The sequence below is a fragment of the Heliconius melpomene genome, chromosome 16 (assembly GCF_056956725.1).
Source record: "Heliconius melpomene rosina isolate 202511_hmr_F chromosome 16, ASM5695672v1, whole genome shotgun sequence".
Classification (NCBI taxonomy): Eukaryota; Metazoa; Arthropoda; class Insecta; order Lepidoptera; family Nymphalidae; genus Heliconius; species Heliconius melpomene.
Genome location: NC_140404.1, coordinates 10,981,221 through 11,006,142, shown reverse-complemented (window position 1 = coordinate 11,006,142; position 24,922 = coordinate 10,981,221). Strand labels below are relative to the sequence as shown.

The following is a 24,922-nucleotide window of genomic DNA, read 5'->3' as shown; positions in this document are numbered from 1 at the left end:
ATAAAAATTAAATGAAATTATTTCATTTAATTTTTATTTTTCTGTATTATGCATCAATTTGTGTCCCGCATCAATTTGTGTCCCACATATATCATATTAGGCAGAGGGAACTAAGTGATATGACATTTCGTTCTCCCATTTTCATCCAATTTTCGAGATATTGGCCTCATGTATAATTATATTATTATTGTTACGTTATTTCTATTCCAGTTAAAAGTCAATTAGAAACTAACGCCCATTTATCAGTAAAGATCGATCACACAGCCATAAAAGTTAATGAAACTAGAATCAGAAACCAATAATAGGATTACTCGATCTATTCTAAAAGTATTTTTTGCCACATCCCACCAGCTCAGAGTTAATTTGGTTTGAGATCACTTTGACTACTTTTTCAGACGTTTCTTGGTTTATTTGTACAATTTTTATTGCAATTTTTTAATTTCATTTCACCCATAGTGCATAAAGACAATTTCGTTAGCCACTTTCCGCCGATTTCTTGAGACATTGCATGTTGAATGACGAAACTTAACGCCGAGCTTTGCCTCGTCTATCAGAGAAGGAAATAAGAATATTAAATATTTCATTCCCCCGAGTGAGAATGGAGTCCAGAACATGTGCGCTGCGCCACGAACGCCTTTTCTAGCTTTGTTTGTTGGAATTACTAATTTTATCGTCACTCTTTCAATTTCCAAGTGCTTTTCAAGTAATGTTAACTTATTATAATTAAATCTATATTTTCAAAGTGAATCGAGATGATGTTAATTAACATCTAAACATATAAAAACTCTAAATATATATGAAAAGAGTCAAAAACCAATTTCCTTAATTAATCCCATTATACTAGCATCCAAGAACAATTACGACCACCAAGAAAACTTTCAAGGTCACACGGTGACCCTGAAAATAGTACCTTGAACTGTCCCCAAAAGCAATTTGTACCCAATTTGGGCATAGGGGACATTGGTAATACATTATCGATCACCAACTGGCCATCCATCACATCTGCTCCATGTACGGTAATGACGGCTGTAATCAAGTAATCAATTATAATAAAAGCTTACGAGTAAATTTGGGTCTGTGTGGCGCTGGTTTCCTCGATTGGCGTGCGACAGTATAGGTTACAGGTTGAGTTCGATTCGCACTTGAAGAAATGAAAAAATATTTTATGTTTAATATGCTAGAGATTCCCACAAATAAAATTTGAACTTGTCATAATATGAAGCTGAAGATATCCCAAATACACCATATCCCATCAATACCATCCGATAAAAGTCATCCACAGATTATCATCTCATTAAAATCAGAAGTGACTCTCCAAATCGGAGATCCATCAAAAGTGAGCGACGCATTATCATAATGTGTAAGATCAGACCCGAGGAATTTGAATAGCGCTTACTGTAACGTTTTATATGTATATTTTTGTAACTGCTCTTTGATTTTCTTATCTTTTTTGTACGTTTTGTATCTTTCTTTGTATATTTATATAGCCGGTTGTGGTGCAGGGGCACAAGAGCGCAACTGGTTGTAGATTCGATCCCCATTCGAGGAAATTAAATGTTTATTTTAATTTATATTTTCATTTCTTTGCTCTGATGCCGAGCTAAAGCGTGGAGTTTCGCCACGCATTGCCTCCAAAATTTGGCGGAAAATGGGGAACGGAGGGTCTAAACACTAGGTTCCCTCTGTTTACCCTTCCGTGCAAGGGATACAGCGTGAAGCTAAGAACAAATAAAATTAGTGTTTTAATTAAAAGAGAACTAATAACGTATTATGTAACGTTATAAATGTTTAATATTTTCATGTAACAAAAGATTTTCTGTTGCAATTAATTCATAAAATAATGATCAGCTATAAATGCATATTATATAAATACATTATATGAAAAGATCATCTATTAAACTTTTTATAGAAAAAAATAATGAAATCCTAACAGCTGAATAGTTTTTAATCTATCTCCAGTGCTTCTTTTGAATAAAGAAAAAAAACGTTCCGAGAGTAAATTAAAATATAGGCATTGTGGTGTAGTTATATATTTAGTTTGACTGTACATAACCATAGTGGATTCGAACCCTGTTTATATTGTTGAAGATTTTTATATTAATATATTCCGTTCTTCGTTGCGTCACTCTACGATGCATTTTATCCACTAGAGCAGGGAAATGTAAACTAATTCAATATAATTTCCCTGAGTGGAAATCGAACTCACAGCTATCGTTTACAGTCAGCATTTGCTCCACTCCGCCATGACAACCAAACATCATCATATCACAAATTTAAATTTAAAATGAATAAGAAATAGTTGTGAAAAATTCTAAGTGCCCGAGGTACATCAGACTGTGTAAGTAGACTGAGGTACGTCTTCTAATGCTAGAAATCTTCAGGATAGAGTCTCCGTAATAAGAAGATTTTTTTTGAATTCGAACCAGTTGTTCCAAGATAGAGAGAAATTCGCGTTCTACCAAACGAACTCTTCAGCATGTAATATTAGTATAGATATATGTAGATTCAACAGCTTCTGTCAATTGGCTGAGATTTACAATATTACTTAAGATAAGATCACAATTATTATAACAATACATATTAGCATTATCAGTAATTGGTTTGTACGTCTGTTTATTGCTGTAATGTAGCAATCAAGATGTTAGAATATAGCATAATTGCTTACCTAATGGTAAGCGTCAAGTTGTGGCGTTGAGTTACGCTTCTCGATCTCGCAATGTCTCTGAAATAGCGCGGACAGTGAGGAATGGATTGTCTTAATGTCATGCCTAGGTTGATAACGAACAACACCTTTATAAATATATTTTATAAATATATAAGTAAAATCGACAAGGGTTAGACCTTTTACACCGTGCTCAATTGATGGTTCTTTAGCACCTCGTTATACTGTTATCGTTAATAAATATCGTTTTTCCAGAAGCGGTCATTAAGGAAATTAAGAAGGCAATTAAAATATCGCCGGCTTTGAGAGAGATTTATTATCTAAAAATATCTTTATTGAGAATAAGCTTTTAAATTAAAAATATCTGATATTGACATTGAGGATCGTGGTGTAGCATAGGTTCAATTCTCACTCGAGGAATTAAATTAATTTCACTTCACTCTCTAGTAGTAGATTTTGCTACTTTATGCGCAATGTCTCGAAAATTTAACGGAAAGTTGAGAAGGGAGTGTCTTGCCACTAGGGTCTCTTAGCCAACGCTAAAATAAAATAGATATTTAAAAATGTCTAACGAAATACCCAACAGTAATGAGTTCAATTCCAATTCCGGATATGATCATTTTTGCAGCGTTGGCGTCAATCACTCAACACACTTTGTGATTAAATGGATAAATGGGCAACTTAGTGTTTGAATACTATATTACATAATTTATTTGGAACAAAGATGCATTTACAGTAGAATTTTTGTAATATTGTAAGAGTATTGAAAGATAGTGAACTATCTTTCGGCATACATTAGCATTAAATTAGCAAATAAATAAAAAAAAACACCTCTGAGTAAAATAAACCCACAACCATTGCGTTTACAATCAAATGCTATACCGCTGCGCATAGACGGTCTTCGATTAAAACGTAACGTATGAAGACAAGAAAATATAACACATTTAATCATTCCATTGTCAATCATCTAAATTGAGTTTCTAAGACATGATACTCCATTGACGTCTGATCGGTTCTATACATTTTAAATGTAACTTTGATTGATGATTGAAAGAATCGTCGTTATGGAGTTAATGGTTTGAAGTTCTTTTGTGCCTTTCAAGAGATTTTTGCGTAAATATCGCTATTATACACTGTGGTACGACAGTTAAAATTTTTACTAAAATATCTTCACACTAGACAGTTATGAATCCGATTCCCTGCTAACCACTCATGGAAAGCTTGAGTATTAATAATAAGTTCAGCATTCCAATACAAAATATTTCTAAATTTGTTAGAAAGTGGAAACTAAATTAACTCACTCCGAGTTATTACTTTATTCATCTTAATGTAGTTTTTCGGGAGTCAACGAAAGTAAAGAAATCCATCAATATTAAAACTATATTTTTTTGTTTCAGATAAACCGCGACCTTAATTGAAAGAAACACCAAAAACACATACAAAAATGTATGAATCGTCAAGAAAATACTCCGAAAACGTCACATAGTGAAAGAAGAGTTGAAAATGATAGAAACAAGATCACACGACAAGATATACGCGACACATTTCTATCCAACCAAAAAACCACCAGATCAAATCAAAGAAGCTAATACTAGCGGTGTTAGAAATGACACCAAAGACCCGAGTGATATATTAATGCTAGTTGATGATTTCAGTGATTACTTCTACGGGAACACTAGCCATGACGTGTTTAGTTTACATAACCGCACATTCGACGTTTTGAATGATATCAATTGCACTTTTAATGGAACATTTAACTTCTCATGCTTCGCTAGCTCCGATCCTCCTCAGTACAACTTTTGGGCGTTATTGCTATTAATTTTCCCATTTTTTACACTCTTCGGTAATGTGTTAGTGATAATGAGTGTTGTGAGAGAAAGGACACTGCAGACGGTGACGAATTATTTCATAGTGAGTTTAGCGGTTGCTGATCTGTTGGTGGCGGTCGTCGTGATGCCTTTCGGTGTTTACTATTTGGTAAGTACAATTGAGCTGTATTCTATAAATAACATTTGATTAATAATTCATAATCATTTAAATCAAAATGTATTTAAACATAAAAAAACAAATTTAAATTACAAAATTGTACTTGTAATATATGGAGAGTTTTAGCATACATAATGTTTAAAATATAAAGAAAAATCTACGAAAAATATTTATGAAAAAATCGGCAAGAATTAGAGAGAGCTTGCCATCCCATCATCATCTTCCCAAACTAGAAATACACCTTTTACCATTTTAGAAGCGAATATCTCACGGTCCGTTTCTTTTTTTGCCATTTGGCTAAGGAACCATAGAACCTGATACTTGAAGTTGAAAGAAAAATATCCTTTGACAAAAGATACTATTTAAAGATTTACTTGATGTTTCTTTAATAAGTTACTAATATTTCATCAAAGACTAATAAATTAAGCAAAATATATATTTACAAGAAAAAAATAAAATTTTCCTTCAATAACCCTTCACAAAAAATATCACCTGTCAATTAATAAGCCTTAACTCACTTTCCTGTAGTACAAATATAATTAATTGCTAGAACTTTTCCGCGGACTTTTTCAACGGTATATTTTTACGTAATATTTTTATATCAAAATACATCGAATAATCGAAGCCTGAATAACCTTGATATCTAAAAGACCAATTATCAATAACGATACCTATATTATATATATAACCTTATAATATTATATTTCTTATAATATTATGTATCTTTTTTGCCGCACGTTACGTGATAGATTGTGTTGGTTTTCAACTTGGAAACCTAGTGTAAAGACACTTCGTTTCCATTAAGATTTCCATTTCCCACTATACGAGTATGTATGCAATATTGTTTGATATATTTATTTTTCTTCACTACATTTTTTTCTTAGGCACTAAGGTAACCTTTACTTTTGAATATTTACGAGTATAATTATGTAAAAAAATGTGTAATTCGCCGCGTAATCAACTAGAGTACCTATTTCCCGTGGATCTAGAGTTATTAAATTTGGCATGAAGTGAATTTTTTATGGATAAAATTATTACAAACACATATTTGTAGTTCGTTTCACACAAAATGAGTCCATAGGCCTGCAAGCTTAACTTTGTCAATTTTATTTGTCGTATTATTGAAATCAATAGAGTATTTCCGATTAACCTACTGTTATTAAATTTGAAAAGAAGTGACAACTTGGACACACTCACAGATATTTCCCATTGGGGCCCTCTTGGCCGGCCTCTATAGTAAAATTAACAATCAATAATAACAAATAAACCTCATCCAGATCTCTAAACAAGCTTGACCGCATAATTTCGAAAACAGTGCAATTTGACGATGTACGGCGCACGGCCACAGCGGATTCCGCGGTCGACCGCCCGCCGCCGGACGTCGCATTACCGCAATACGACCAGCTAAATGTGTTACGTTTGTGTTTGTTCTTCTATGTGTATGTAATTTTTTATGTTCTCTCTTTGTTTTACGATCTTTTTGCACTCTTTTCTCTATATTTTGGTCGACTTTGAGAGATTGCTTGCTTGCTATGCTATGATCCCAAGTGGAAATTGAACCCACTACCGTCGCATGTAAAGAGCGTGTAAATCACCAAATCTTTCAAAATGTTCTTCATTCAATTTTGTATACACTTTTGTGTCGTCGAATGAACCTAAAGATACTATGGGCTCGGACGGCATTTGTGCTGACCACTAGCAAGAAATTCAATATTGCTCTTTTCATGTTAATATTATAATTATGTGAAATACTATTAATTCCTTATATTTTTATTATGTAAATATTCCTGAAAACTATTTATTTTTTATTTATTCATTCACCAACGTCTGTTTACATCAGTATATTTGAAAAAAGATAAATAGCACACGCAACTAAAACAGGGCATAGAAAATCTAATGTGAGAGCATTCAGCTCTCCGCTATCCGTGCCTCATGTCCTTTGATAATAAATAATTACTCTTTTGAGAGGAGATGAAATCTATAACCAGCGCTGTAATAGTTAGAAGGTGAGCTGCTACATGATGACCTCATTCATAATTATATTTCTAATGAACATTCTCTTACAAAAGTCAAACGTCTATATATAGTAGTCTTCTTTACGCCTGTACGATCCTATTAGGGTTCCGTTTTTCCTATTTAGATACAGAACCCTACTCACTTTTTATGTAACAAAAGAAGCAACTTCTGAATTTCAACACCAATAAAACCACGATTGTCGAGCGAAAATCTATCAGAACAAACATATGTATGTATGTCTGTGTGTTCCGAAATATAACATTATATCCAAGAATATTTTACGACGCCGCAAATTCGTGCCTCTGTTAAAATTTTACGATCTTCTCTGGCATAAAACCTGTCATGCGTTAGAGAAATGAAAGGTCAGGTTTTTTATTGTTTTTCTTTAGGAAAAACATAAATATTTCGTTAAATTGTTGCTCTATAGTATTTATTGTCATAGATGAAATATTGACGTTATTCAGACCATTCTGCTGCAGTGAGAAGTCTAACTTTAGACCTAGTACTTATTAAAAGCTTTCTCTGCATCACGCTTTTTACTATATAGTATACTGTATATTACAGTAACAAGGAGAACCTAGTATTAAAACACTCCGTTCTTCTCTTTCCGCTAGGTAGGTAAACGAAATAAGTTTAAATATAATCTTTCCCAATTCCCCCAATTGAGAATCGAATACACAACCATCGCGCTTACAGTCCGATGCTGCCATACCATTGCCTCCTACTACAAAAAATATTTGAATTTCCATTATATAAAAGATTTTATATCCACACAATACATTAACTCGATGTTTTTTATCCCCCGTTTCACTACATTGGATACATATTATAGCTTCCTATGAAATTTTGCCGAGTAAGCGTTTTTTCCGCTTATCTTACACGCTTAGTTAGCAAATATAGATGAATCCCGTTATTCTTATAATAAAGGATTTATGAGTTTGTGTACTTCAATAATATTTATAATTATATGACTATAGGATATTGAGGTTTTGCAGTGGGACCTTTGACTCTAAATGTAGCGGTTGTGGATTCGAATTCTACTCAGGGGAATGGAATATTTTCAGTATCTATGTTAGTGAGATAATGCAGGGTTTCTCAAAACATAATAGGAAAATGGAGAACGGAGTGTCTTAACTCTAGGCAAATTCATATTCAATATGTGATTGGAGTGGAAAAATAAAAATAATTCACCACGAGAGTTTATCAAGAGTAGAGTTCGACATCATTGTAAAAATAATCAAAATATTATACCGTTGTAGAGAAACATGGCTATAGTATTTTATGTTCTTTTGCTACTTCACTATTATAAACTTCACAAAACTTGGCTAGCATCATTTTTTATGAAGAATAAGAATATCTTATTAAAAGAAATCTTGCTATAATTAACTGTTGCGCACTTTAAGATTTAAAAATTACTGGATAAAACTTTGAAAGCTAAAAACCTTATTAGCATTTACTTATAGCTTTTCTTTTGTTATCAAATGGAAATTAATAAAAGTTTTGTATGGCACGTCACGTGGTAGGGGGAACTTTCACTGCAATTATAATAGGTTACATAGGAACGGCTAAAGTTTTGAAATATAGGACTAGGTCTTCGTAGCGCAGTCGTAGGTGGATTGTAAGCTCGATGATTGCGTGTTCAATATACGCTCAGAGGAATGAGGAATATTTAAATTGTTTTAATTTTCTTGCTCTGATATATAAATCGCGGCGTTGAATTTCGCTACACAATAAAATAGTTCTAAAATTGCTCTAGAAGTGAGAACAGTACCATACTAGGCCATGCATCAAACAGTTTTTGGCTATAAAAAATATAAATATTTACAATATACACCAATATGTTAGTTTATAGTGTAATATTGTTATAACTAATATAATTACATAAAAAATACATAGAGAACTAAACGTAAATATTAATTAATAGACATTGAAAATGAAGGGGAAGGGGAACTAAAGGAACGTAGGTAATGTATGCGTTCATAGCTGTCTCGGACACTTAGACTGTGTCTAGTGCCATATTCAACTTTTAATTATTTTCGAAACCTCTAGTAAAAGCTAGTATTATAAATTCAAATAATACAATTCTATAGTTAATTTACGAAGTTTATTAAACTGTAATATGAATATGTAGGGTTCAACTAATTCTAATAGTTTTGCTTACTGTAATTACTTAATTTCATCCACAAATTTTCACAATTTTGTATATATTTGATAATTTATATTTATAATATCACTTCAGTCTATATAACGTCCTGAAGGACCAACCCTACATCAAAGACTCGATAAGGTACTTAATTTATACGGACCTCTAAAACCGTCCGTACTAATGGAAGCTACTGAAAGCTGTAAAGCTTAGGCATAAATTGTAAGGTACAGAAGCGCCTATATACGTATAGATAGATATATATAAGATTATATTAATTTTATTTGAGTGAGAACCAAAGGTGATTTTGTGAGGTATTTTTTTTTAAATTGATTTAGTTCTCGAAATTGGCTATTGATCCTGGAATTTGGAATTAGCAATAAAATGAACAAGTACATAGTTGGTTGTGGGTTTGATTCTTATTTGGGCGTTATTCAAATAATTTGTAAACGGAAACTTTTTTTTTATAGATATATAAATATTTTGTAAAAATTTTTTAAAAATATTAAGAAACAATTGAAAAAATTATGATTAATACACTCTTCTACCCATCTATCCGGCAAGCATCACTCGTCACCCGTCCGTCATCCGAACAATGAATGTAATTACGATAGTGCTTCTTCATATACGGTATTCTTTGATGTCACATTCTATGTATATTAAATTAAATTTAAATCAGCTTCACGCTGCATCTCGCACACAGCAGGGTAGACAGAGGGAACCTAGTGTTAAGACAGATAGTTTTTTTTTAATTCTTACCTACACTACAGATTTTTATTTTTGAGTTTACGGAGCACAAAAAGACAATTTATCAAAATTCTTACAAAAAAAAAAGGAAAATACTATTACAGGACAACAAGTATTAAAAAAAAGATTCACATAAGCTTTTTTATACATTCAAAAGATATAGAGAGCTCTGTCGACATGTTATTGCATGTCGCGCAACATGTGCATGTCACAGGTTGTAAAGTTACAAAGCTTTATTTTTCAACAACTTTTCGATTGTACGCATTCGGATTAACATTCACGATTCAGGATGTATCCAGTTTTTGTGTATTTCCTTTGAAATTTTAGTGACACTTCAATATGAATCAAAATTCACAATATTATTTTTTGCTAGCCCAATGCTTTGATAAGTATTTTTTATTGAAATATTATTTTTATCTAAAAAGCCTTTACTCAGTCGTGACGCAGGAGCATGCGAATGCACTCGTAAACGCGACAATTGTGGGTTCGATTTTCACTCGAGGAAATGGAATATTTAAAATTTCAATTTCTTCGCTCTGCTAAAGAGCCAAAGCGCGGAGTTGAGTTCCGCCACTCAACACTCAAAACCTCCAAAATTCAGAGAAAAGTAAAACCCCAGGAAAACACTTCGTTTTTCACTATGTCTCTTTACTAACTAAAAAAATCGTTCATCAATGTTTCACAATTATGAAAACAATAATTTCTGAACCATATTTCTGTATAACAATAGCGTTAATGCGGCTCTCATTTTAAAATTGAACAAATTGTACCATTGTTCGTGGTTGAACCTCCTTTGTGTTGAGTGATTTTTGTGTTTCAGAACATTTAGGGTTTCAATCAACAGGTTGGCGATTGTAAATTTAATTATGTCGATTTTTTTATTTACTAAAAATGTAAAATGTAATTTTCAATTTACAAGTATTATAAATTGAAAGGCTGTATTTTTTTTCATTTGCACATTTTATCCTGTTTATGGCGGTATAGAGAGAATGTAGTGTCAAGACTCTTTGCCTTTTGCATTGTTTTCGGCTATATTCGAGATTTGGCATACAGAGTGGTGCAAGGGAATGAAATAACTCATTCGTCCAATTGGGTATCGAACCCACAACTGTCGATCATACATGATTTTTAAGTATAGTAATATATGTTTTTCGTCCAATTTTTTTTTGAATATAGTAAGTAAAAAGACACTCTTTTACTTTTACTATTAGCGTTTCAAACCGGCGGTAACAACGCAATGTCACGCAAATTGGATGGAAAATGGGGAACGAAGTGTTCTAACACTAGCTCAACCCTAAAAAAGAAAAAATCAACCATTAGAGTGTTCTAGTTAATTTTAATAATATTATGTATTAAATTCAATATACTATCATTACCTTAATATTTCTCAATATTGTATGTACGGTATAGATCTTAAATGAAAATATCTTAATATTTTATGCTTATAAAATGTTTATAAAACTAGGTCAGGTTTTCTGTTTAGCATCTTTCAAAATTTTTCTCGTTTCATTTTCTGTTAGTATAGTGTTTGAATCACATTGAAATGAATGAAATATATTTTATCTTAAAATTATCACAATTTTATGTTGGATATTATAGAAATATTGAATAAAAACCATGATTTGAGAAACGCAGTTAGTTAATATCTATACAAACGTATGGGTTCGATTCCCATAATATAAAAAAAAATGTTTTAAAGAAACGTGGTACCTATATGATCCTCAATAAACAATAATTTAAAAAATATAAGTAACATACAGAACAAAATGTTTTATCGTTAAGTTTTCCTGATCCTGCTTTATAATATGATAGATGCGTGAAGCAATAAAACGATGACTAGCTACCCTGCTACAAGCGGGATAAAGCGAGAAGCTAATAAATAAGATATGAACCCACAAACATTGTGATCTGTCTAAAACATTTGCGCTTAAAGGATCAAAATAAACATTTGGTTGCTCTTACAGCTGCTGTATAAAACTTTAATCTACAAAGTGCTGTATGTTTTATTTCAATACAGCGTTGGGAATTTGAATTCGAAATATATTTATTATAGAAAATAGAAATATCTTTATTACTTATAAATTTCTAGGCGATAATAACTTCTTGAAAATATACTATTTCATGTTAAATAATAAAAATATATATTTTTTAATATTTTACTCAAAATTCAACTTAATTTTTTAATTTAAAAATATTTCAGTTTCACGCTCTATCCCGCACACAGTAGGGTAGGCAGAGGGAACCTTTCATTTCATTTAAGATAAGTAAGAAAATATAAAACAGAAAGTCATTTTACGTAATAAAAAAAAATAAAAAAATGTCACCTCGCCTTTCTCTATTTGCAGTAATAGAAACACGTAATATACAAAATACAATATATTTCACATTAGTATAATAAGAATACGACATAGTCTCAGATACGAGTGTCGTCTTTGATCATTCTCGTAGTATATAATAAGAAATACGTCAGGTATCCTGATATATTATACTAAAGTTAATTTGAAATGAGAAAATATTTCCTTTTTCTACTTAAGTATTTGATAAAGAAGTAAAAAAGAACTTATTAATAGAGTACCTGACGGATTGAAGTTAAAGTAAGTTAACTCGAAACACGAATGTCGAAATGTCTCAAGAATTCAGCAGAGCGTGGAAACCGGAAGTGTCTTAACCCTAGGTTCCCTCTCCCTACCCCGCTTGGTGCGTGATATGACGTAAAACTAAAGAAAACTTCGTAAAAATTAAGCATATTATTAAAATATTTTAGTGTTCCTTCTATGGTAAAAAAGGGCGCAACATTAGATTTTGCCACTCTCCTGGCAAAAAGGGAGAACGGAGTATTTTGACACTAAGTCATTTCTGCTTACCCTGGAACACTTTTACAAAATATTTTTACACTCACAATATCTTACACTTAATATCGTAAAGCACCAGCTAGTTAAATTGGCAACATCGGCAAAATAATTAACCGATACTGAGCAGGAAGCGGCCCGGCTCACCCTCCGGAATAAATCAATTTCATTATTTACGACGACCCTCGAAGTTGGAAAATTTAAAAATATACGTTGGCCACTCTACTTTTCATCAATTTAGCTTAAAAATATCTTGTCTTATCTTATCTTGCTTATCTGTAAGCGTAAATGTCAGCTTTGTCCAATGAAACGCGATCATTTAAATAAATGCATATGGAAATTAGAAAATAAATCTTCGGAAATAAAAGTAGTATAAATAGAATGTATAGAAAATAATACTTTTAAAATGAAATGTAAAGTAATTCTTTGAAAATTAATCCTTTAAAATAATAATATAGAAGCCGTTGTAGCGGACAAGCGTGTAAACACGACTAGTCAGCTCCATAAAACAGAGTATAAATATAATTATTTTCTTCTTAAGGGTAACGGAATACTTAACATTAGGTTCCTTCTTCTTACCCTGATATGTACGGAATACATGCGTAAAGCTAAAAAAGCACAATTTATATAACAATGTAATCTTACAAAAAGTTTCATAGATTTCTATAATTTATTTTAAACATTATTATCTAAAATTAAAATTCTTACGTACACGCAGACAAAGTCACAATACAAAAGCTAGTATATAATATACTCGCAAGAGGAACAAAACAACTTAATACATCCACTTTGCTGAAAGCATAAAGAAACAAAAGGGAACTTTAAAAGTACACAATTTATCTTGCAGTATGGTATTCAATATAAGAGAAGTTTAACGCTCATTGGCTCTTTTTCCTTTTCCATTTACTATGAAAAATGGCTTAAGTTAAAAGCGTAAGCGGGTATTTTCTTCTGTTGAAATAAAGATTTTTTGAATTACTAAATTGGAATTTTAAGCTTTTAAAGTACGCTGTATCCCGCATATGGTAGGTAAATGGAATTTGGGAACATAGTATATGCTCCGTTCCTATTAAGACACTTCCTTTTCACACAGACATTGCGTGTTAGGTGGCGGAACTGAATAACAATACAGGTGTATAGAAAAAAGCTACTGTTATGATATTGTGTTCTCCACTTTCCGCGATTTGTAAGACGTGTTTTAAATAGCTCAACGCTATGATTTGTCTTGTTACCGGTTTTTTAAATAAAAAATACTTAAATATAGAAAAGCAAATTAATAATGACTAAATACTGCATTGTCATGAGGCTGTTAGCTTCATTGCTAACCATTCAATTATGAACATATTTTTGATACATAAAATTTAATCTGTTCATCACGTCAATTGGTTACAATTTTTAATTAATAATACAAATTTAATTTTAGCTTCACACTGTATCCTCAATTACTTCTGTATCCTTAAAATGAACTATATTACAAACATTAGTAAAAAAATTATGAAACAATTTCTGTTTCATTTCATTAAAAAATGTTGAAATATCAGTGCCAGAAGAAATGAACGAGCCGTAAAAGATGAAAATGGCAAAAATGAAAGAAAATTACATTTTCTTTCATACATATTCATTAGATAAGTGTTTGAGCCACACAACTGAATCTTAGGTCTGTCACGAATGGAAATGAGTACCCCTATTTATAGACTTGGTAAGATCGTTCTCGATTTATTACCCAGACCGGCGTTGATTCTCATTTAGAATATCTATGGAACACTTAATGGGATTTATATTTGATGGTGTTCTTTGAGTTTGGTTAAAAATTTATTGTACTTTATTAAAGATTTTGGTGAAATGAATAGTTTGGTTTTAGGGTATGTTGTTATAATGATAATCGTTGATATAATATCCCTATTTCATAGAGAAATGTGAGTTCGATACTTCCCCAATTTGTCTTGGATACTTCCCCAAGATACTTATCTTGGGGAAGTATCCAAGACAAATATTATGAATTTTGTATTATGTCGATTCGTTATTTATAAACTCTTTTTAAATTTAGTTCGAAGGTTCCGAGGTAACTGATTGTAATTATCTTATTGACCGTATAGCCTTTCGATGAATTGTTTATTATCGAGTACAAAAAATCTTGCCAGCAGTTTCTGAGAGATAGCACTTTCAAACAAACAAACTCTTTAATATAGATAATACAAATAAAGGAAATCGAAGAAATGAAATTATTTATAATTATTATTTTTTAAGTGTTCATTGATAAGTTTATAAATTGCTCCGACATTGTAGAATAAGCTCAGTTTTAATTTGAGTTCAATTGGCCTTGCAGTAATTGATCAAAGCTATTAATTTTCCTTGTAGAGTGATTTATGTTTATCATCTCTGTTCTTCTTAGGAAATATCTTTCTGCCTGATATAATCAATGATAAAATAGCATATCGATCATACAATACCATAACGCCATATTAAAAAAAATAGTTAAATAACATTTCGTAAAGATTATTTACATTTTTTCGTCTTTTCTCGTCCAATATTTCAAAAAGTGTAAATATTTATTCCACTAATTTAAGATATAATGGTCAAAATAAACTGGAAAATGGGGAACAGAGTGTTCTAACACTAGATTCCCTCTAGCCTACCCTGCTGTATGCGGGATACAGCGTGAAGCTGATTTTTATTTTTTTTCATAAAAATAAAAACGAAAAATACAATTTTATATTGAATCAATTTACTATCTTATTGTATTACGACATCGAGTGTCGTAATACAATGTGCTGTACCATGTGCTTTAAAATACCTAATTCGATAACCTTCTTTCATTGAAGACGAGAATTTAATATTGTCATACTCGTTTCTTTTTTTTTTCTCTTTAACTTCCGTTTTCCATTCCACCGAATTTTTGAGGGAGTGGAGTAGCGGAACTCAATACCGTGCTTTGAATGAGATTCATTCGACTGGGAATTGAACCCACAAACGTCGAGCTTTCAGTCTCACGCTCAAACATGCCACAACGGCCTAAAATACTCATTTCGATAACTTTTTCATATAAAATTCTCCTCTCTCTCAAATAGAGATTTCGATCTCTAAAAGCCTCTAAGCCTATTTGCTATATACACCGTTTTGTATATAGCAAAACATAAAGAAAACTATAATTTAAAATTAAAATGTATAACTATTTTTAACTTTAAAAGAGCAAAATATTTATGTTACAAAATAATTTCACATTCAATATAAAATACATTCTCGACAGTATAAAGTGCAGAGCTAAGGTTTCTTACACCGCAGGGAATGGCTCGGTGATAAGAACGAGATAGAGTGAATTGTCGCTACATTCAATTCCAAGTTTAAAATTATATATGAATAGAAAAATATGTATAAAAATTGTTGATATAAAACTGAGGTAATCGCGGTACAGTGGAGTGGAGAGAATTTAAGTGTAAATACGACAGTCGTGAGTTCGATTTCCACTGGGGGTACGAATTATTTTTATTCTTCGCTCTGATAACAACTTTAGTTCCGCCATTTAACACGCATGTTTCATGAACTTTCTCTCTCTCTGGACTTTTTTTTATCTACACGTTGTATCCCGCATGTAGCAGAGTAGGCAGAGGTAATATAGTGCTAAAAGCCTTTGTTCTTAAGTTTTCACCAAAAATTGGACTGAAAGATACAGAAAGAAGATTACAAGAATTCCGTTTTTTGCTATACGGCTACGGAACTCTAAAAAGCTACTTTTTAACATGTAAAACAGTCTATACCAGTGAAAGCAAATCCATGTCAATTTAAATCAAATAAATGATTATTTGAGGGATTCCACTTTTACTACTCACTATAAGCGTGTTTATATTTCAGTCACGTAAAAAATACGGTACGTTTTCACGTATAGGTATTCTTTTGGTAATGTCGATATATTCATGTATGAATAACCGTTTGTTTAACTTTTTCTTTTTATCTTCGCTAGCTTCATATATTTATCTCGCATAGAAAAGTATGCGGAAACCAACAAGTGTTGAATCACTCCGTTCTCTCCTTACTTCCCTCGAATAGAGATCAAACATTGCAATCACAATCATATTCTGTGTCACTGGTTAATAAGAGAATTTCTTTTTTATATTTACACTGTATCCCCCCCCCCCTATACACATTATAGGAAACTCACGGGAACCTAATGTTCACTCCGTTTCTCATTAAGACCCTACCGATGAATTCTTGCCACATTGCGTGATGATCGGCGGAACTCAACACCGCACTTTGCCTCTTTACCAGAATGAGGAAACGAAATTATTAAAAAAAAACATTTCTCGAATGGAAAATCAGTGGAATCCATCGCGTTCACAATCAGATGCTTGTGCTCCTGGGACAGCATTTATACATTTTTTTTTATTATATTTTATTAATAGAAAGTGATAGTAACCAACATCTTGACCTGGTATATAAACTGGTTTTCTTTATATTCTTTAAAAATATTATCTATCGATCTGTCGATAGAGTTTTATAATATTCAACAAACTGTCAGTTGGCTCGTTGGTCTAGGGGTATGATTTTCGCTTAGGGTGCGAGAGGTCCCGGGTTCAAATCCCGGACGAGCCCAAGTTTTTGTATTTTTCAAAAGTGTGTGATTTTTTTATTATAGTCACAGTACAGTATTAAAGTTAAGGGTAGGCTTTGTGAACATAGAGTTAAGATAGACTTAATCACCCAAAAATAAATACGTAATTTATGTAATTACTTTTTTTAAAAAGAATTAAATCTAAATTTACAAATAGACATAGCGACAAAGCAATGGCATCTCAGTATAAATCAAAAGAAAATAAATCAGCTTTACTCTGTATCCTGCACACTATAGGGTAGGTAGAGGGAACCTAGTATTAAGACATTCTGGAGGAATTACGAGTTGAGCGGCGGAACTCAACGCCGCACTTTGTCTAGACACTAGAGCGAAGAGGTACAAAATTAGATAAATGTTTTATTTCCTCGAGTGAGGCTCGAACCCACGACCAGTCCTGTGCTTGGCTATGACTGGCATAATACTTCACCATTAATCTAAGTGTAATAATTTTTATATACATAATATCATACGTTTTATCAACACGACCACATTTTATATTGTTGTTAGTAATACACGCTTCCCAAATAAACTATTTATTGCGCCATAAATTAATGGATAACATAGATAAGGGTTTATGATAAATGTGATAGGTAGTTAGTTAGTGTGTTTTTGATTATTTTTTTAAAAAAGGTATGGCCGTACTAAGAATCCCCATTTGAACTTAAATCTTAATGTCATATGTGTTTATAACATGGAAAATACGAAAAAAATCAATAGTCGCCAGTAAACTTTAAAACGTAAAATGGAAGATGTGCTTTCTTACCGTTCCTTTCAAAAATTCAGGGGCCCAAGCGTGTGACTCTAAACGCGATAGGTTGTGGGTTCGATTCCGAAAAATAAAATATTTAATATTTTCATTTCTTTGCTCTGGTAACAAGGCAAGCGCAAAATATTAAATAATCGACAAAAAAAATAAAATCTAAAGTTTATAATAGAGTAATTTGGTTACTTTAAAACATTACCAACCACAATCTTCCATAATAAGAATTCATTAATAATAAAAAAAGATTGGGCTCGTCCGGGATTTGAACCCGGGACCTCTCGCACCCTAAGCGAAAATCATACCCCTAGACCAACGAGCCGCTTACATATACAGTAAAAACAATCTTACACACAGTACCAAACTTAAGTATGTGATAGAGTGAAAGGTGACCTACTTATATATTCCGTAATGAAATCGCGAAACATAAATATAATCTTTTAGGCCTTTCATAACCAAGCTAGGCCTTTGTCCATTATTTTTTAAATTCTCTTAATACTCCAGAATTCGACAAAAAGTGAGGAATGAAGTGTTAAGAACACTAAGTTCTTATATTCCCTCTACCTATCCTGCTCATAGCACGATACACCGTGGAGCTAAAAATTCTCGCTATGATCTCTCTCTCTCTCTCTATTATAATAATTGTATGTTCTATACTCTCTCAATTTCTCTTTGTTATATTATTTGGGAAAATATTGTGTGTATTTAATGTGTGTATTATTTTATTCACTTATTTAGCCTCATCGGCAAATATTCAATACAAATATATTTTTAAATTAGGACCAGTAGTTCTTAACCAAACAAACTCTGCACAAAAGCTTAATAATATTTATATAGACTGTAAATACATGTCAGTTCATAATAAACACACTGACTGACAAGTCAGGACATTTATGGCTCCAAAGAACCCTAAAACCCCGTAGCACATACTCGTATAACGACAAGTACATTTTACTTGCAGGCGTCAGACGGGAGCGTAATCAGGGGCCGACGGTAATTTATAGATGTTTCTCACACACCGTGACCCAATCCAGCATAATTAACAAGGAAATTAATTAAATAATATATACTATATAAGTTTTTATATTAAAATTATTATAAGTAGTAGTAGTAATAGTTTTAAAATATTATAATTATTCAAGAAATTCAAATTTAATGGAGAGTTGACAAAGATTTTTTTATATTTGTTATTCCACAATTCGCCATTGTCATTTTATTAATAACATAAGCAAAATTTTTTATCGTCACGTATGCATATAGCAGGTTAGGTACAGGGATCCTGGTGTTAAGATAGGCGACCGCCCAAGTTTCAGGACATTGAGTGTTGAGTGGCGGAATTAAACACCGCGCTTTTACATTTAATAGTTAATTCCAGAGGTGGGAATCGAATCCACAACCATCACGTTTACAGTCAGATGTTTACTGTTGCACCATGAAGACCTCAATCATAAACATTATTTCGAGGGGAAACCAAACTTATGACTATCGTGTAAATTCTTAAATATTCTAAATATTATAGTTATTTACTTTAAGCTCAAAATCCGCTAAATCTATATAAATAATATGAATATTTTCATAAACTATACCATTTTTCACTGCGCAAAGACGTGCCATCCAAAAGATAGTCTGAACTGAACGCTACTTAAGAATACATTTTGCAAGAAAACTGTCACCTGTACGTGAATAACTTTAAATAGCCAAAACTCAAGCGAGTATGATAGAATATAACTTTGGAAATATTTTGCATAGAAATAGAATAAGAGGCTATCTTGGCGCAGTGGAACGGCGTTTGACTGCAAGCGCAATGATTTTGGGTTCGATTTTTACTAGAGGTATGATTTATTTCCATTTTCTCGCTGCATTAGATTAATTGTGGGGCCTAGTTCCGCTCTCTACTCTCTGCCTAAACGCAAGAACTACAGGAACCAAATGGCAAGCTTAGTGAGGCTTGCCAATAGTGTCGAGGTAAAACGCGGCGTCGAGTTCCACCACAACACGCAATGTCACCCAAATTTAGCGGAAAATGGAGAACAGAGTGTCTTAGCACTACGTTCCTTACCTACGTTGATTTTAATTATAGTTGTGAGTTAAATAACTTATAGAAACTAATAACAATAATATACAGAGATACTTTCAAAAGTGCCACAATGGCGTCCAAATCGTAAACTTGAAACACCATATCGTTCCATTATAACTCTGTAACATGTTGCGTCAAATTGGTTTAGAATCTGGCGCGAGTTGAAAACTGAAACTGCTTGATGTTGTAAGTCACGAGCTCTAAGCTAAGTTTTATCTTCTTTAATATATCGGTGCTACTTGTTCACTTTAGGTGTATATGCTTGCCTTATTTTCCTTCAGAGTAGAGAGAGAGAGAGAGTAGAGTTAAATGAATCCATTTTTCAATTTCCATTCAATGTATAAAAAGATTGCTTGTTGAGGAACAGAACTCAACACCGCGCCTTGTCTGCACTGCTTAGTATGCAATAAATGTGAAATAACGGAATATGTTGACACTAAATTTTCAGAGAGAACCAGTCCCTATACCGCTAACCAAGATATAGATAAAAATAAAGTTTAAAAAATATTTATAGTTCAAAGAGTCACTTCGAGACACGTGTATTACCCAAATCTGTCACTTCTTCGATGAAGTGCCAAAAATAAAACGGTCTAAATGAATTCCAGTGTTAATAAAACATCGCCAAATTGATTTCGCACTTGTAAAATAACTGAATTACGCCCGTAAAATTGTTTTTTTTTATGTTCCCGTTTTAAATTAATAGAATATTATGAACTAGAACTTGAAAATTGAATTGGTGCGTTTTTTTATTTTATTTGTAGATATAAATGACTTTTTTCCGTATTGAATGTGATTAACTTTTAATCCATCTTATTTTTCTTATATATTCTGCTGTTCTCAATTTTAATCAATTCTTAAGTAGCGTTCAGTTCAAACTATCTTTTGGATAGCACGTCTTTGCGCAGTGAAAAATGGTATAGTTTATGAAAATATTCATATTTTAAATGATTTAGTGGATTTTGAGCTTAAAGTATCCATCTTATTTTTCTTATATATTCTGCTGTTCTCAATTTTCTGTTATTTTTAAATTGTTGCAAATTGACTTGAATGATAAAATGATGAAAAAATGATTCCATCTTAAGTACTTTATAAAATCTTGGTCATTGGGTTTTTTAGCTTCAAACAAGGTAATCTAGTGGTAAGACACTCTTTTTCCATTAAGATTCTTCCATTTCCCATTTTCCTTCTAATTCTTATAGGGAAAATGAAAATTCTCAATATAAAATTTCCTCGATCTCAATCATATCAAACAAAAATTTCAACAACAGACAGACACCAAGCATTGAAATTTTATTTACACCAATATAGATAAGAACATTCCATATCAACCCTCAGCGATAGGCTTTCAAGTATCAAACTTTGCTGGCGTCCCTCACGTACTCTTGCAAAGCTACAGTGACCTATTTATGTGGATACGCCCGGATTCATTTTGTTCTTGAGACGCATCACACAATAACTTCAGTCGTTCTAAACATTCATTTCGTTCATTCTAATGATTATACTTGAAGTTTTCATCAGGTTTTTGGGTTGTTGGATTTTATTTGTTGTTTGGATTGTGGTTCAGCAACCGGAGGTGGTTGTTTGTTCAACTTGTATATATAATTTAATGATTAAATTAGTATTTCTTCTTACTGAGAAATTCGATTTAGATAACAAAAATATTGGATAAGTTATAAATAAATTTTGTAATAATTAATTCAGTGCTTTTAAAAAATCATTAACAACATGAAGTAATGAGACATTTTAAACTTTCTTATGCATATTATTAAATTGTAGCTGATATATAAAAGAAAATCTATTTTTTGTGGCAATCAATGTAATAGAACACAAAACAATTATTTTATATTTTTTTTGTTTGTTTGTTTGTGCATTTGTGTGCGCAAACCTGCTAATCTATGGAACGGCGTACCTACATAGTATTTCTTTATTTCAATCGGCTTACAAATAAAAATGTTATATCAACATAAAACGTTTTTCGACAAAATAGCTACAGAACAATTGTTTTATTTAATTGGTTGAATCTTTAGTCGTCAATAGATAGACATTGCCTTTAAGACTATAATATTATTAAACCCAAACTTAATTCAGACTAAATAAATAAGTTTTGTAATTCAAGCAGGCATAGCCACTAGTAGATCGCTAAAAAATAAATAGATAATATCGTAAATAAATAGATAAAATAAAAAATACCGTTCCTAAAAGTTAATTTTATACGTCTCTCCAAAAGAAGAATGTTGAAAGGTCCTTTACACCGGGTTAGCCTTGCTAAGACAAACATTAGTACAGTGGAAGCAAATACAACGTTAAAGCAGAATTAAATTCAGCAACGTTTCATGTGAAAATGAAACATGAGAAAACTAGAGTTCAAAATAATTTATTATTTAAAACTTTGTTATTTCTATACATATTTTGTTTGCGTGGAGGGAGATTTTCGTCCATCCATCAGCCTTTCAAAGGCGACTGCTGGACATAGGGCTCTCCTAATGCTCGCCACTACGTTCGGTCCTGCGCCCTTTGGATCCAGCGGATTCCCGCTGTCTTCCTTAGGTCATCGGTCCACCTGGTTGGAGGACGGCCTGTGCTTATTTTTAGATTTTTATTTCAGTCAATTGACAACCTTTGTAAAGATATTCCATTCTTCTAAGATATGCATTATTTTTTAAATTATAGATACACAAACTGTACAAAGCAACTGTACACGCGAGAAGAGTTAGCAATATAAATATAATCGCATACTTCTAATCTTTTTGAAACTTTATTTAGCATTAACTAAAACGTTTAAAATATTTATAATCTTGTATCTACAACGGTAATTAAATCATAGAAAATTGACGCGTCTAGTAACTATAGCAGGTTAGTCGAAAAGGGCTAGTGTTGAAACACTTCATTCTCCGCTTTCCGTGAAATTTTAAAAACATTACATATTAAATAGCAAACCCAATGTAGAGAATTGAATAAGTATTGATTTTCTTTTTCATTTCACGCTGTATCCCGCATATAGCAGGAAAACAGAGGGAAACTAATTGTAAGACAATCCATTCCCCACTTTCCATAAAAATTGAAAATATAATCAAGCAAAAAATATTTTTTGTACCTATGTTAAAATATATTACAAAGGTTCTCTTTCTTAAATAGAAAACTACTGAGTATTTCTTTTTTATTCTGTGTTCAAACTTAAAAGCCACTTTTAGTACAAGCTAGACTTTTTTACTAATCTGTATAGAAAATACGAATTTCAAGTACATTAGCGTAGATAAATAAACGCCGCATCGTGTCCCAGTTTTGGAAGCATATTTTCGTACGAAATACAACCCGAATGTGTTTTTTCCTAAAGAATTCTCCCCAAATCGGAAAACAGGAATGAGGAAAACGGAACTGCTTTCACTTATAAAGAACTGTGTTTGTGGAATGTATTGTATGCAATAAACTTATAATGCTTAAGGCCGTCGTAGCGCAGCAGCACGCGTGGATAATATGTTTTTTTTTTTGTAATTATTATGAATAAAAAATATAAAAAGTCGAAAAACTTGGGCTCGTCCGGGATTTGAACCCGGGACCTCTCGCACCCTAAGCGAAAATCATACCCCTAGACCAACGAGCCGCTTGCGTTGAATATATAAATACAACATAAAATACTGTTTTAATCCTACTATTCATATCTAAAAATATAATGTTAGTAAAATGAAGATTGAATTCAATATAATTATTATTATATTTTTATTTTGTCGCTCTAGTAAGAAGCCAATCGCAGCTTGAGTTCCGCTATCCAACACACAATGCTTTGAAATTCAACGAAAAATAGTCAAAAAATGTAAAGGCCGTAATGGGAACGGATGTCGACGACGAATGTCTTAACACTAGGTTCCTAGATTCCCTCTGCCTACCTGCGGAATACAGGAATGCTAATAAAAGTAAGAAAGAATATAATAATTTCACGTCTTCCACGGAGTCCACGCAAACAAAGCTACGGGCGACGACTAGTATAGTATATTACATGTTTGAAATATTCTTTAAGCCGTCGTCGTAACGCAGGGGCACAAGAGTGTGATTGTAACGCGACGGTTGTGAGTTCGATCGCCACTCGAGGAAATGCATTATTATATCTGTATTTTTCTTCGCTCTGGCACCAGAGCGAAACCCCTTGCCCATGCGCCATTCAACAAGCAATGTTTTAAAAAATTCGGCGGAAAGTGGGGAATGGAATATCTTAACACTAGGCTCCCTACCTTCCCTACATATGCAGATTACAGCGTCTAGCAAATTTATTTATTTGAAGTATTCCTCAAATATATGACTTAACACTATATATCTATAATACTGATAAAGTTACTTCCGTATTTCCTGAGATTTAGAGACATAGAGCCTCCACAACCACACCTGTTTGTAATCTCAAATAACGATCGGCCATTAAGATGTAGTGGGAAGTGCTCGTGACGTATGAAAGAGCTTCCGTATAGCTTTATTTGTACGGGCATCGGTCTCACCCGATAGCTAAGTGACATGAGAAACGCTAGTACAGTTCTTGAGGTTTACGATTTGGAAAATAAATGTAAGTATAAAAAATATATGTAAAATAATCTATATCATATTATATATAATTTTTTTCGAATAAAAATATATTTAGAGCACTAAGAGAGGATTTCTCTAAATTTCAACAGGAACGGGAAAAAAAGATTTGTTTTATTATCAGAGCTATTATATTAAAATTCTTAATCCCCACAGCGGGAGTTGAACCCATAGCCGGCTCGCTTATAGACGTTATGACACTGTGCCACTATAACCTCTTACAAATAAATACACATTATATTTTTGGAACCCAGAACCCCCATAGAACTCCCAATACGCTACAAAGTTGTACCCTAATGACAAATCTCAGCACTTCAAATAAGTAAGTATTAAGTGTAAAGTTAAACACATTACAAAGTCTCGTTTACTCACCACTCACTAATCAGAATTAATTTATGCTTGTTTTCAGCTGAACTGGGTCAACGCCGTATCGAGGGTTTGCTTCCCCTATTTTTGTATGGAAATATTAACCATTTTACTAGGATATTAGTTTTTATTTCGGTGTAGAAG

General features: G+C 32.3%; 1 protein-coding gene and 3 non-coding genes across 4 annotated transcripts in view; 2 read left to right on the top strand and 2 right to left on the bottom strand.

Annotated features, from left to right (window-relative positions):
* Nucleotides 1-24,922, top strand: part of LOC146531062 (dopamine D2-like receptor) — a 163,000-nt gene that overhangs the window by 70,572 nt on the left and 67,506 nt on the right. The window contains exon 2 of the mRNA XM_085199045.1: nucleotides 4,060-4,639. Coding sequence (XP_085055171.1) covers nucleotides 4,166-4,639 — 474 coding nt within the window. The 5' untranslated portion in view covers nucleotides 4,060-4,165. The remainder of the gene's footprint in view (nucleotides 1-4,059; nucleotides 4,640-24,922) is intronic.
* TRNAP-AGG (transfer RNA proline (anticodon AGG)) lies at nucleotides 16,919-16,990 on the top strand. The gene has a single exon. It is a non-coding gene; the product is annotated as a tRNA-Pro (tRNA).
* TRNAP-AGG (transfer RNA proline (anticodon AGG)) lies at nucleotides 18,020-18,091 on the bottom strand. The gene has a single exon. It is a non-coding gene; the product is annotated as a tRNA-Pro (tRNA).
* TRNAP-AGG (transfer RNA proline (anticodon AGG)) lies at nucleotides 23,376-23,447 on the bottom strand. Its single transcript has one exon. It is a non-coding gene; the product is annotated as a tRNA-Pro (tRNA).